This window comes from Eleutherodactylus coqui, chromosome 7 (genome assembly GCF_035609145.1).
Source record: "Eleutherodactylus coqui strain aEleCoq1 chromosome 7, aEleCoq1.hap1, whole genome shotgun sequence".
Lineage (NCBI taxonomy): Eukaryota > Metazoa > Chordata > Amphibia > Anura > Eleutherodactylidae > Eleutherodactylus > Eleutherodactylus coqui.
Genome location: NC_089843.1, coordinates 126,139,336 through 126,152,200, shown reverse-complemented (window position 1 = coordinate 126,152,200; position 12,865 = coordinate 126,139,336). Strand labels below are relative to the sequence as shown.

Here is a 12,865-nt window from a genome sequence, read left to right as displayed (position 1 = left end):
TGGCACCTTGCAATGTCATCACGTAATGGTAAGGGCCGTTCAGAATCCGTGATCTCCAATCAGGGCATTTAAAGGCCGCTGTCAGAAGTGACACTTGCATTCAAAGGGTTAACAGCCACTATCTGAGCATCAGTGCACCCTGCCTATGGTGCATCACTGATGTTGTCAGCAGGGCATAAGACAGTCATAGTGTAGACCTAGAATTGTGAATGAAGACAAACAAAATACATAGCACTGCGATCCTACAAGCAAATGCTACCGGCATAACATATGGGTACTGCTAGCTTTGGGGGTCAAAAGATCTTTGCTCTAACCCAATCACTAACATCATTGCTATGAGAATACGATAAATATGGCATTATGAAATAATAGAAATAAGATATACCTTGCACGACAGCTCTCCAAGATTAGTAGATACAATATCCTTTTCAGCAATTCCATGAGGCAGAGGCAACTAGAAAAAACAAAAAGTACACCGGTTTCACGATCGGACATCAGTACAGTACAGGATCCCCAGCCAGTATTGTGGACCAGACCTTTTACCTCTTTAACATTGCAGCCATTTTCGGTCTTCAAGGGGTATTCTGAGTTATAGTCTATTTTTTGAAACGTATAAAGGAATTCCACCATGGTTTTTTGGGTTTCGTCTTTTTTGTAGTGTCAACCATGTGGTGTAAATAATATGTTAAAAAGAGGTTGTATCAAGATTGCAAGTTATTCCCTATTCACAGGATAGTGGATAACTTGCGGATAGGTGGGGGTTTCACCGCAGAGACCCCTGCCAATCTTGAGATCAGGGGTCCCGTGTCCCCTATCTTCCTCACTGCATGTTCTGCCAGCTATCCCTTCATGCTGAGGTCACTGTGGGAAAGACAATCATTTGAAAAAGATTGCCTTTGCGTGTAAATGGGCCTTTAGTTTTTTTTTCTCCTCTCTTGAATGGCCTTATCAGCTAATGTATGACCACAACAAAGTTTAGGCCCATTTAGACGGGACGAGTGTCGGGCAAACATACTAGCTCCCGTGCACCAGCATAAACGATGGACAATGAGTAGATCGCTGATCACTCAATGTAAATAGCAGACATTCAGTAATGGACGTCCGCTATGTTATGTCAATGGAGAGGGGCGAGGGAGTGCGGGGAGAGAAATCTCCTGCAGCCTGCCTGCTGTGAGCCAGTAATACTAGCTCCTGTGTAGGAACGAGTGTCAGGCATCGTTTGCCCAACACCCGTCCCATCTTAATGCAGCTTTTGCCTTTGTTGTGGTCATAAAATCAGCAGATAAGAAAGTTCAGGAGAAGAGAGATAAGGGCTTAAAACCAACTTTTCAGCCCCAAATATATGCATTTAAGTGCCAAAAAAATTTGCCTGAAAAGGTGCCCACTGCCTTCAAGTGTCAAGGCAGCGGAAACAGACATTACTGTATATATACCTGCACAAAAGCACACATTATATATATATATATATATATATATATATATATATATATATATATATATATATATATATATATATATATATATAAAAATAAAAAAAAACACATACTGGTGGTCTGTCAAGGAAATCCTGAGCCTAGTGGCCTTGTGAGGCCTCCCTCACACAGGGCGTTTTATACAGCGTTTAGCGCTGCCTTTTCAGCCCAGCGCTAAACGCTGTACAACACTCCCATTCATTTCAATGGGGCTGCTCACACAGGGCTGAAAACGCAGCGCCTTCCAATGCTGCGCTTTGACAGCGATGCATGTTCTATTTTGGGGCGTTGTCAGCCCTGCGTCGCCCATTGAAATGAATGGGCAGCGGTTTTAGCACTGCTGAAAACGCGGCAACACTTGGTGCCGCGTTTTTGGCAGCGTTAACCGCTCGCCGATTTTCGGGGTGAGGGCTTGTAATAGAAGCGCTCACCCCGAAAATCAGTCCCAGCTAGGTAGAGAAAAAAAAGAAAGTAATACTCACACCTAGCCGCTGTGGTCCGGGTCGCGGCCGCTGCTCTCTGCCGCTGATCTGGGCTTCCTCGGCACCCCAAAGTCTATTGCCGGAGGCCAGGTTTGAGAACCCCGGCTCCGGCAATAGAGTGCTGTGATTGGTTGTCGGCGCTTGCTCGATACCCAATCACATCCCTTCATTGACTGTCTCAGCCAATCAGAGCTTGCCGGCGCTGATTGGATGAGACAGTCAGTGAAGGGATGTGATTGGGTATCGAGCAAGCGCCGACAACCAATCACAGCACTCTATTGCCGGAGCCGGGGTTCTCAAACCTGGCCTCCGGCAATAGACTTGGGAGTGCCGAGGAAACCCGGATCAGCTGCAGAGACCAGCGGCCGCGACCCGGACTGCAGCGGCCGCGACCCGGACTGCAGCGGCCGCGACCCGGACTGCAGCGGCCGCGACCCGGACTGCAGCGGCCGCGACCCGGACTGCAGCGGCCGCGACCCGGACTGCAGCGGCCGCGACCCGGACTGCAGCGGCCGCGACCCGGACTGCAGCGGCTAGGTGAGTATTGCTTTTTTTTTTCTTTTCAGCATTCTTGGCTGGCATAAAGTATGCCAGCGCTGCTGAAACAGGGCGGAATCTGCAGCAAACGCAGCGTTCCAAAACGCTACGTTTCTGCAAACGCCCTGTGTGAGGGAGGCCTGAGAGTGCCCTCACACATATACCGGTCCCAACACCTCCTAGCCTCCCTCACACAGGGCGTTTTCAGCAGCGTTTTCAGCCCTGTGCTAAACGCTGTACAACACTCCCATTCATTTCAATGGGGCTGCTCACACAGGGCTGAAAACGCTGCTTTGAAAAACGCTGCGTTTTGAAAGCGTTGCACGTTCTATTCTTGGGCGTTTTCAGCTGAGTCTCCCATTGAAATGAATGGGCAGCCTCTTCAGCTGGGCTGAAAAGGCAGCTGAAAGCTCGGCTGAAAAGGCAGCGTTTTGCAAACGCCGTGTGTGAGGGAGGCCTAACAGTCTGGTCAGAACAGCCCAGGTGGTGGACAATTCATCAATACGACCAACCAGCTTCTTGCATTCCAATTATGCGCCCCCTCTCAAACTCAGTTAACTTGGTGAAATCTAACTAGGTACATGCGAGTCAGTACCTCCCTGAGCTGCATCTACAGTGTTCATCCAACCAGTATCCTGTCTGTACTGACAAGAACCCTGAAACTGTCTACAGATGGGTCGTTCTTCCTTTTGGAGGAATCACATGCTGCTTCTAGGATAGAAGCTTTTTCATCAGTTAACAGTGATGTAAAATACTGTATATACTGAAGACGTGAAACAAGTGAATGTTGACTGTAGAAGAGAAAATAGGTGATCTAGGGGCCTTACCATGTACTTATTATATAAAGGATGTCCAGGTTTAGGTCGAGGAGGTAGATCTGGTTGCTGTCTTTTTAACACTTGACTTTTTGATCTGTTGAGCCCAGATGTGTTATGTTTTGCACCCATGCCCACATCGGAGGATGATCGGGAAAAGGCATCTCGATTTGAGGCATTTTTGGAGATTTTAGGGGGTGGAGGTCTTCCTGGTGGTCCTTTCTGGGGAGGTGGTTGTGGAGTGTCCATCACTTTAACACCAACTGGTCTATATCAAAACAGAGTGTGTAAAATATAGTAAGCAAAATACAAAAAAGTAAAAAAAAAGAACCTGGGATGCATATTACAATTAAGTGGCCAGGTATAAAATGTAATGCAAGGAAAGCACTGAGGCTTTGATTTCCTGGCTTTTTATTTGCTGTTTATAGCTCAAATGCATATTTTAGAAACTTTGGGAGAACAAAATTTATGTCATCCTGACACATCCCTACCTAGTAGGTAGTACTGGCTTAGACCAAGTCTCTTCTGCATTTTCAAATTGCTCCCATTCCTGAAATACAAGAAGACTTGGATGTAGAAATGCCAACACAACAGAGAAAAAAAAATGAAATTCATGCTGGATATTTCTACACTGGTGTACAGCAGACCAGCACCATCAAAGCTGGCAATATGTCAGAAACAGTGGTAGCATATATCAGATGAAAAAGTATGCTGTAAGAAAAAAACATGCATGAAACCTACCTTTCTGACTGTAGGTCGTGCCCTTGCTGTTGGTTTATTGAATAGGCTCCCTACTGGTTTTTCAGAAGGAAGTGGTGGAGGAGTCTGAAGTTCTTCACATGCTGTAAATAGAAAGTACTATTACCCTACTTTATTAAAAAGATTTCCCCTCATTCTTGAGGAGATACTAGCTTTACTTTTGCATCATTCTTTACTACATATACAGCAGTTAAATGTACTTTTATACGTACTGTGTTTCCTTCAAAATAAGACCCTTTCTTATAGGGTATTCGATTTTTGCCCCAAAAGAGGCACTGGGTCTTATTATACTTACCTAGCAGGCTTGATCCAAGTCCCTCCCGCTGATCTCTGGAGCTCCAGAGCTTTCTTCAGTCCTCGGCCGCGCACAGAAGATGGCTTCCTGGTTATGGGGTTCATAAAACCAGCCTCTAGGAAGCGATGGCTCCGATTAGCTGAGCAGCACTCGAGAACCAATCAATGCAGCACTTGATGAACCAATGCGATGGCTGTGATTACTTAATTGAGAGCTGCATTGATTGTCTCTCGAGTGCAGCTCAGCCAATCATTGCTATCACGTTGTGGAGGCGAGATTTATGAATTGGCCAATCAATGACACGGCTCAACCAATTCATACATCCCGCCTCCACAATGTGATGGCTGCAATTGGTCCTTCAACAGCTGCTCAGCCAATCAATACAGCGCACGATAAACGCTCCGTAGATCAGTGGGACAGACCTGGACCGAGCCTGCTAGGTAATGTATTGCTTTTTTTTCATGTAATGCAGCTAGCGCTTATTTTCAGGGTAGGGCTTATTTTCAAGCCTCCCTGTAAAATCAGGGTAGGACTTATTTTTGGGGTAGCTTTTATTTTTAGGGAAAAATTGTATTAGCAGTGTATCTAGTGGACATGCATCAGGAATTTTGAGCTGCTATCCAACAAAACATGGTAAGCAATGCAGAAACTGATATACGGTATAGACATCTGAAGATGAGCCAGATACACTAGCATCCTGTGCTATACATATTACAGAGCAGCTTCTTGTTCATATTTTTGTGTATATGTGCTTTGATGAGAAAAAAAAAAGGAGATTTAAATGAAGAATACTTTAAAAAGTGTCAGAGAAGCAACTGTAATTGTTCCTGCTAATTCAACAAAGCCCATCTATTACCTTACAGCAAACTTTGTTGCATTTGTCAACTTGCTTGTTCTCTGCTGTGCCCTGTGTTCCAATATTAATCATAAGAACAAGCAAAAATTCAAGTGTGAAGTCATATCGGTCATACGCAGCTCTCAGAAGTGTGATAATCGCCACATAACCATGAGGTTGCAGGATACAAAGTAGCTCTGTGGAATGCTCACATTTGCCGAGTTTGCCAGAGATGCGGATGACTGTAGGCTTTCTGAAGACGGTAGGAGGAGCTGGCTGCTCCTTCTCAGCCTCATCCTTGGAGAACAGCTGGAAGGGATCTGAAGGGAGAAAACAATTTTGCTTTGACTAAGGAATGTGGACACGATAATAGCAAACACAGAGCCCTGAATCATGTCCTCGCTGACGTTACTGAATGTGCTGACACTTTATAAACATTAAAGGAGACAATGCATGGAGCTTTCTACAGATACTACTTTATGGCAAGTCAGTTAGACAAGAGCATGATCTGAGAGGATCTGTCGCTGTTGGACTTTAAATAAATGTTTTAGGGTACATTCACACCCCACTTAAAGCGGTTGTTTAGTTACTGGACAACTTCCCTTTAACCCTTTCCAATCCACTGTCTGACGTCTAAAGACATTCTGATTGAAGGCTGTACAGCTCCGATGTCGGAAGACATCCAGCAGGGTATTCTTATTGTATATTACTGGCCGCTCTGTTGTTGGGGGCCTCTTCAGCATGTCCGATACCGCAGTACTGGCTCTAGCCAGCAGATGGTGCCATTGCATAATGGCAGAAGGAGAAAGCCCCCTAGGAAACCGTGAATCCAAAATTGGATTGCAAAGGGTTAATAGCGCTCACTGTAGTAAAATAAACTGAGCAGTGCTTACCCTTCCTCTGCCACCAGGATCCAGCACTGCCATAGTCCCCATGTCTGTTATAACACTGGATGTCACCGGAAGTCAGGCGACCGCTGCAGCCAATCAGAGGCTGTAGTGTCATAGTTCAGCTTTCCTAGCATCATTGTGTCCAGGATGTGAGTGCCAGTAGAACTAGTGGTGATGCTGCAGTGGTGAGTTCAGTTTTGGTGATGTCAGCTGTCACAACAGACACTGGGACTACATCAGGGCTGCACCGTTGGATCCCGGCGGCGGAAGAGGACTAAATACTGATCCGTTTGTTATTTTACTACAGCGACTGCTATTGCATGGATGTTGTTAGATAACGGGACGACCCCATTAAAGCTACTTCCCAAAGTTCCATCTGGATCCCAAAAACAGGCTTCAGATGGATCCCTGAGACAGATCCATAGATTATCAGCCAGTCAACTGGAGACCAGTAAGGACTCTGTTTAACTAGGTTTTTGTTAGCTTCTAGCATTTGCACCAGACAGAACAGTGTGGTCAACTACACTAATCACAAATGCTGAAAACGAAAGGAAACCTAGTCAAACACAGACCTTATGGATGGCCATTTGAATAATGAAAATCAATGGTTCCATGCTAGGGTTCTGTTTGAATCTTGTTTTTGCAACTATATGTGGAACTCAAGGAGGTACTCTTAATTGTGGTGTGAAGGCACCCTCACAGGGTAAAAATGACCACACAGATAAAAAAAAAAAAAGTTCAAATATGGCCAGTAGCATTGCTCAAAACAGCTAGAATACTATGGTCATTATGCAAATCAATGTTCTAAAACAAAAGCAAACATGCTAGCTTTTCTTAACTTTTGGGTAAGATAAAACTGCATTACCCCAACACTCGAAAAAATGTTAACGCACAAAGTTTTAAAATGTGAAAACTTCATGCAGGTCCACCAGTTACAAGTACACAATGTATCTAGGATAACTGGATCTGAACAATCTTTGATTATAGGATGATTGTGGGTGAGGTTCTGATGCGAGTATAATAACCACTGCACTTGTAAACACAGCCTCATTTGCCACTAGGCATGGGAGGACCAGTGCCTAGGGTGGCGCTAGTTGACAGATGAGTTTTCCTTTCATCCACTTCCGCCTGCTGGATTTGACAGGGCACCAGAGTGCACAGAATGGATGGCACCAGCAGTGGAGAGAGAGGGAGGACAACGCTCATCATTAACTGCAGTGCAAAAAAAAAAAGTGCCTGCATGCTGACAGAGTACCGCGCTGAGGAGGCGCTACCTGCCTCTCTATCATACTCCTGCCCCTACCATGTAGGAGGAAGGAGTAATGATGAGTCACCAAGGAGTAGAAGTTCTTTCTCTATTAGGCACAGTAATAGTATGGCCTAATGGTTCTGCTGCTGCAGATCTGCACATGTAGGCACTTTGCTGATAAGCTGCAGATGCATGATAAAAAGACCAGAAGGTTGGTGTGTGGAGCTGCATGGGAGGCACAGACTAGAATAGACCAAAAGAGTGGCCTCGCATTCCACTGGCCAAATAGTGGTATGTGTAAACTGATGTATCCATCCTTCTCAAATGGAAGGGGCCACAATTTTTTACGCAATCCAGGGCTCATGGAGCCCCCTGCCCGAAAAGAGGTTTACAGGAATAGATATAGCATGCATGTAAGGCTGTGTTCACATCTGCATCAGAGACTTTAATTGGGGCTTGTGGTGTAGATCCATCCCAAAATCCCAAACAATAGTGCGCAATTACATCTAGGAGACTGTCGGAAACCAGATCAACCCTATTATAGTCAATGGGGTCTGTCCGCACCATTCAGTTCCATCAAAGGATGTTTTTGTTCCAAGCAGAGATTCTTTTTTCTTTCTCCCATGATGGAACAAGAAGATAGAATCCAGAAACGCAGATGTAGCAGAACCTAAGTAAGTAAATCATGCTCCGCAGCACTCAGATGAACTATTGTCTTGCTTGCAGCTATCATTCATGCTGAACTTCAGAACCAAGACAGCTCATTCTGGGAAGCAGAGGTTTTCCTGCTCCTTGCATCGCTTAGAACCCAAACTAGTGGTAGGAGGTATTCTGCAGACCATCTATGGTATATATGGGGCAGTATCTCAGTGTGGTGGTAATACTCACATTATGGTAGTAATTTTGTTATTCAGCAACAGTATGGAAGTATTATTCAGGTACTAGTGGCATTATCCAGTTACGATATGGTTATATTATTCATGTACGGTGTGGTGCTCTTATCTAGTCACAGTATGGCGGTGTTATGCTGTCACAGTACGGTGGTATTATCTAGTCACATTATGGAGGTATGGTTCAGTCATTGTATGGTTTTAATATGTAGTCTCTGTATTATTTTTTTGGGGGTTAGGTCTAATTATGTATTGAAATTTCAGATTCTGATACAGCATAGTATTCCCTCGATTAGACTAGATAAATCTAGGAGAACAGTCCACACCACTGACCACCAGGACCTGACTGTGCGCTACACAGCAATACTAGAGCAGCATTTACGGTTAGCAATTAGACCCTGATAATTCTCTTCATGGCTTCACAATTTGTGATACACCGTTGTTATTGCACAGAAAGGAGTGAATCACGACGAAGGCGGATGATTGTAAATGTGCCTTATATGGGGCGCTGCTTTCAGACTTTGTGCCTAGGGCCGCGGGAGCTGTAAATATGGCCCAGTTTGCAAAATCTTCCAGAGCAGCAGAAATTAAAGATATATGTACAGAAAAAAACAGCCTTTTTTTCATAGAAAATATCAGAAAACGGTATAATTTCTGTATGTATATAGTGCTTGGCTGATGGCTAATGATCAGCTGTCTAGCTGTATGGATAATGAGCATATTCAGAGATTTTTTTTAAGGGGTAGTCTGGGTTCTTTTCACCTGATGACCTACCCTCTGGATAGGCCATCAGTAATTGGTAGATGTGGGTCTGCCGCTCGGGATCCCATCCATCAGCTGATCATTTGTCCAGTTTTAGTAGGCCAAACATTGTTATGCGTGGACAGGGAAAGAAGCGGGGGAGCAAGCTTTACTCCTATTGAAATCCCTTCCTGCTCCTGTTACTGACATCCTGTACTGGGCAGGAAGTGAAATAGCAGTGCAGTGCTCCCATTGATTTCAATGGAAGTGAAGACAGCTTTCCCACTTCTTCCCCAGTCCACTAACGAGAACACTCGACCTGCTACACTGGTCAGCGGGCCAGATAATTAGCTCATGGTTGGGGATCCCGAGTGGCAGACCCCTCTCCATTAACTACTAATGGCCTATTCAGAGGATAGGTTATCAGCTGAAAAGAGCCCAAACTATCCCTTTAACTAGTCCAATACATCACCCAATTTATGGAAATAGATTTCCAGATTTTACGGAACAGAAGTCAGAAATTATTGCTATCGCCAAACAGATTATTTAAAAGGTCAATTTAAAAGGGCCACTCCAGTTTTCTTTCATTATGTAGCTATTCCCCCAGTATATATAAGTTGGCTAGTGTTACCTTGGTTAGTTATTCCTTCTATCTGAAACTCCTGTCCTCCTCCTCCTCCTCCACAGATGGTCATGTGATCTCAATTCTGGCCACTTCAGATATAGGTTATACTGTCTGAAACTAGGAAGTTTCTCAGTCTGTGTCATGCCATTACATGGCATACAAAAAGGGAGGGTGAATATTGTCAAATTTAAAACATAGAATAAAGATAAAATATAGGATGCTTTAAGAATTGATAATAGTCACTTTCTCTTTTGTGTGTTGAAATTTGGTGAAGTCTTAGTACAAAAATCCATAGCAATTGTAAGCATCCTTTGGGATCTTCTGTTATTACATGACCCCTAGCGCAGAAACTGCCTAGAGGGGGATACAAGCACTCCTATCACAGTTACTAATGATGATCACACAGGTCTTGTCACACAGTTATAATAAAGGAGATCACAGCTCATCCTCCTGACTGTGTACTTATAGTCTGTAGCTTAGGTGAATATAGAAGGTAATGATAATCAATCTGCTTCCCCTCAGCAGGAAGAAATGGTACAGCCTCTAGCTAATGCAACATACTGATCAATGTGGAAGTGAAGCCAAAAAATTTCACTCAAGCTAGTGGCTAATAAGCATCAGACCAGCGGCTGCACTGCATGGAACTGACTGCAATAAACAAATGAGACCTCAAAAGCATGACAGGCAATCAGGAGAGTGGAGAAGGGATGGAAAAAAATATGTTTTCACTGGAGTGGCTCTTTAAGCATAGATTCCATCCTAGTACTGTATAGCACTGCACATGCAGCAGAAACCAAATGCAACGGAATACAAAAACTGTGCTGTTATCTATCCTTACCAACATTTGCCTTCGAATCGCTAATAACTTCTGGACTGGGCAGAACCGGTGATAAAATATCATCATCAAAGCTGATCAAGTCTAGGTCACCCACTGACTTGCTCTGAACCACTCGGGCTGCAGGTGCTTCCACGGTGTTAAATGCTTTGGCTTGAGAAGCTACAGAGAATTTTGGGGCAGGAAGGAGAGGTTTGACTCCCATGGATACGGAGACAAGGTTGTCAGTTTGAACAGATTTCTTAGGCAGCAGAGGCCTGGGAGCAGGAACCGGTAATTTTCTTTCAGACTCTTTACTACTGCTTCCAGATGTTGTAAGCAGACCATCAGGAAACTCACTACTGTTGCTTTTTGAGAGATTCGGTTTCGGTTTCTTTGGCAGGTCTGGTTTGGTCACACCGCTGACATCTTGTAGACTCGATGGCACAAGACCTTCTCTTGGTGTAAATTTTGGTTTGTTGTCTTTCCCAGGGTCCCATTCACCAGATACTCTATTGGATAATGGTTTGGGAGCTAATATAGGCTTTGTGGTGACAGCACCCCTAGTGTTGATGGAACGTGGTGCGACCTCTGGTCGTTTAGGATGTTCTGAATTTTCACCTTGAGACTCAAAGGCTTTAATCCTTGACACAATACTGTTTTGGCTTCTTTCATGGCTCATATTGTTCATTTCAAATAAGTCCCCCAGAAAATTATCATCAAAACCAGAACCAGGCTGGCTGGAATGAAGTTCTCCTTCAGCGATACCCTGGAAGAAGATCTCACTGCTACCTTGATAAATACTTAGATTATTGTTTACTACAGGTTTAAGATTAGCTTTTGTCCTTGGCCTTGGCACTGGGTATCTGGTGACATTTGATTCTTCGTATCGGGTGCTAGTCCCAGCAGTGTTACTGACTGCTATCTGAATGGCACTGTCCTGAACATTGTTTGTCACAAAAGGTAGTGACTGGCGGGATCTCTCAGTTGTCCGTTGCACTAATAATTCAAACAAAAAGAATATTACAAAAACATTTTAATTTTCCACAAGTATTTCCACCAGTTCACCACAGGTTGAACTAGATTTTTTTCAACCATACTAATAAACTAAGCCATCCATTCCAGATAACAGATACACCCCAAGTCTAGTCTACATACAGATGGTCCCCCTACTTGCGAACAGGTTCCATTCCAGGAACCTGTTCGCAAGTACATTTGTTTGCAAGTCCGAACAAATGTTGTATGGAGCGGGATCCACCCCCCATCCCACTCCATACAGACATCGGGTGCAGGCTGTTCTTACAGCGGACACCCGGCGGCAGCAGTTCTGACGAGCCGCGCCACTCGCCGGAACTCTTAACACTTTAAATACCGCTCTGACAGCGGTATTTAAAGTGCTATCAGTTCTGACAAGCGGCTCGTCGGAACTGCACCCGCCAGGTGCCGGCTGTAAGAGCAGCCTGCACCCGACGTTCAGGGGGCCCGTACAGTGTCCGGCGATAAGATCGCAGGACGCTGTGCGGTTGCTAGTCAGCCGGAGGCCTTCTCAAAGGCCCCAGGGCTACCAATGCAGAGTGCCTATCAAGCGCACGGCTTGATAGGCGCCCTGCATAGGCAGCCCTAGGGCCTTTCAGAAGGTTCCAGGCTGCCTAGCAACCGCACAGCGACCCACGATGTGACCGGACAGGCTTCTATCAGGCTTGATAGAAGCCTGTCCGGTGCCTGCGCAGTATGATGTAATGCCATAGCACTACATCATACTGTGCAGTACAGATTGTTCGTGACTTGCGAAGTTCGTAAATCGAACGTTCGCAAGTCGGGGACTATCTGTACTTCTATGGCCAAATAATAATATCACTAGAAATTAAAAATTGGTATCCTTTTATATGACTAGTGTAGTCACTTAGGGAAACTTCCCAGCAGTTTATTCTGCCTTTAAAAACTACACATAACACATGAAAATTAATAAAAAAAAAAACAAAAAACATTTTAAATGTGGTTTCACACACAGGTTATTTTTGAAAAAAAATTTGCTGTTTTTGTGGCAGTTTGTGAGCCAGAAGTGGATCCAGCAGGAAGGCCTTACTTTACATTTTCAATTTACTTTGAATCCACCCTTGGCTTTGACTTAAAAAACAAACAAAAAAAAAACACTTGAGGAAAAAAAAAAAAAAAAGACAACAGACACAAATATTGTGGCAAAAAGTGTGTTAAATCATCCATAGCAGATTTTCTGCAGCAGAAAAATTTGCACCAAAATCAGAATCAAATTCTACATCAAGATCCGCATTGTTGGTTCAGATTTTGATGAAGCTCCACAACAGATTTCACCCTCTCAATTGGAGGAAATCTGCTGCCGAATTTGATCAGCTACATAAAAGGACAACATCATCATAATGACTTCAGCTGTCTAAGAAGAGCACATAAGAGTATTACACACTTCAACTTGACAAAATATGTA

General features: G+C 44.2%; 1 protein-coding gene across 1 annotated transcript in view; it reads right to left on the bottom strand.

The window, feature by feature from the left end:
• SH3D19 (SH3 domain containing 19) overlaps positions 1 to 12,865 on the bottom strand; it is a 98,469-nt gene that overhangs the window by 27,891 nt on the left and 57,713 nt on the right. Inside the window, exons 7-12 of the mRNA XM_066573654.1 lie at positions 10,429 to 11,403; positions 5,408 to 5,515; positions 4,048 to 4,148; positions 3,798 to 3,856; positions 3,319 to 3,574; positions 386 to 454 (exon numbers count right to left, since the gene is read on the bottom strand). Coding sequence (XP_066429751.1) covers positions 386 to 454; positions 3,319 to 3,574; positions 3,798 to 3,856; positions 4,048 to 4,148; positions 5,408 to 5,515; positions 10,429 to 11,403 — 1,568 coding nt within the window. The remainder of the gene's footprint in view (positions 1 to 385; positions 455 to 3,318; positions 3,575 to 3,797; positions 3,857 to 4,047; positions 4,149 to 5,407; positions 5,516 to 10,428; positions 11,404 to 12,865) is intronic.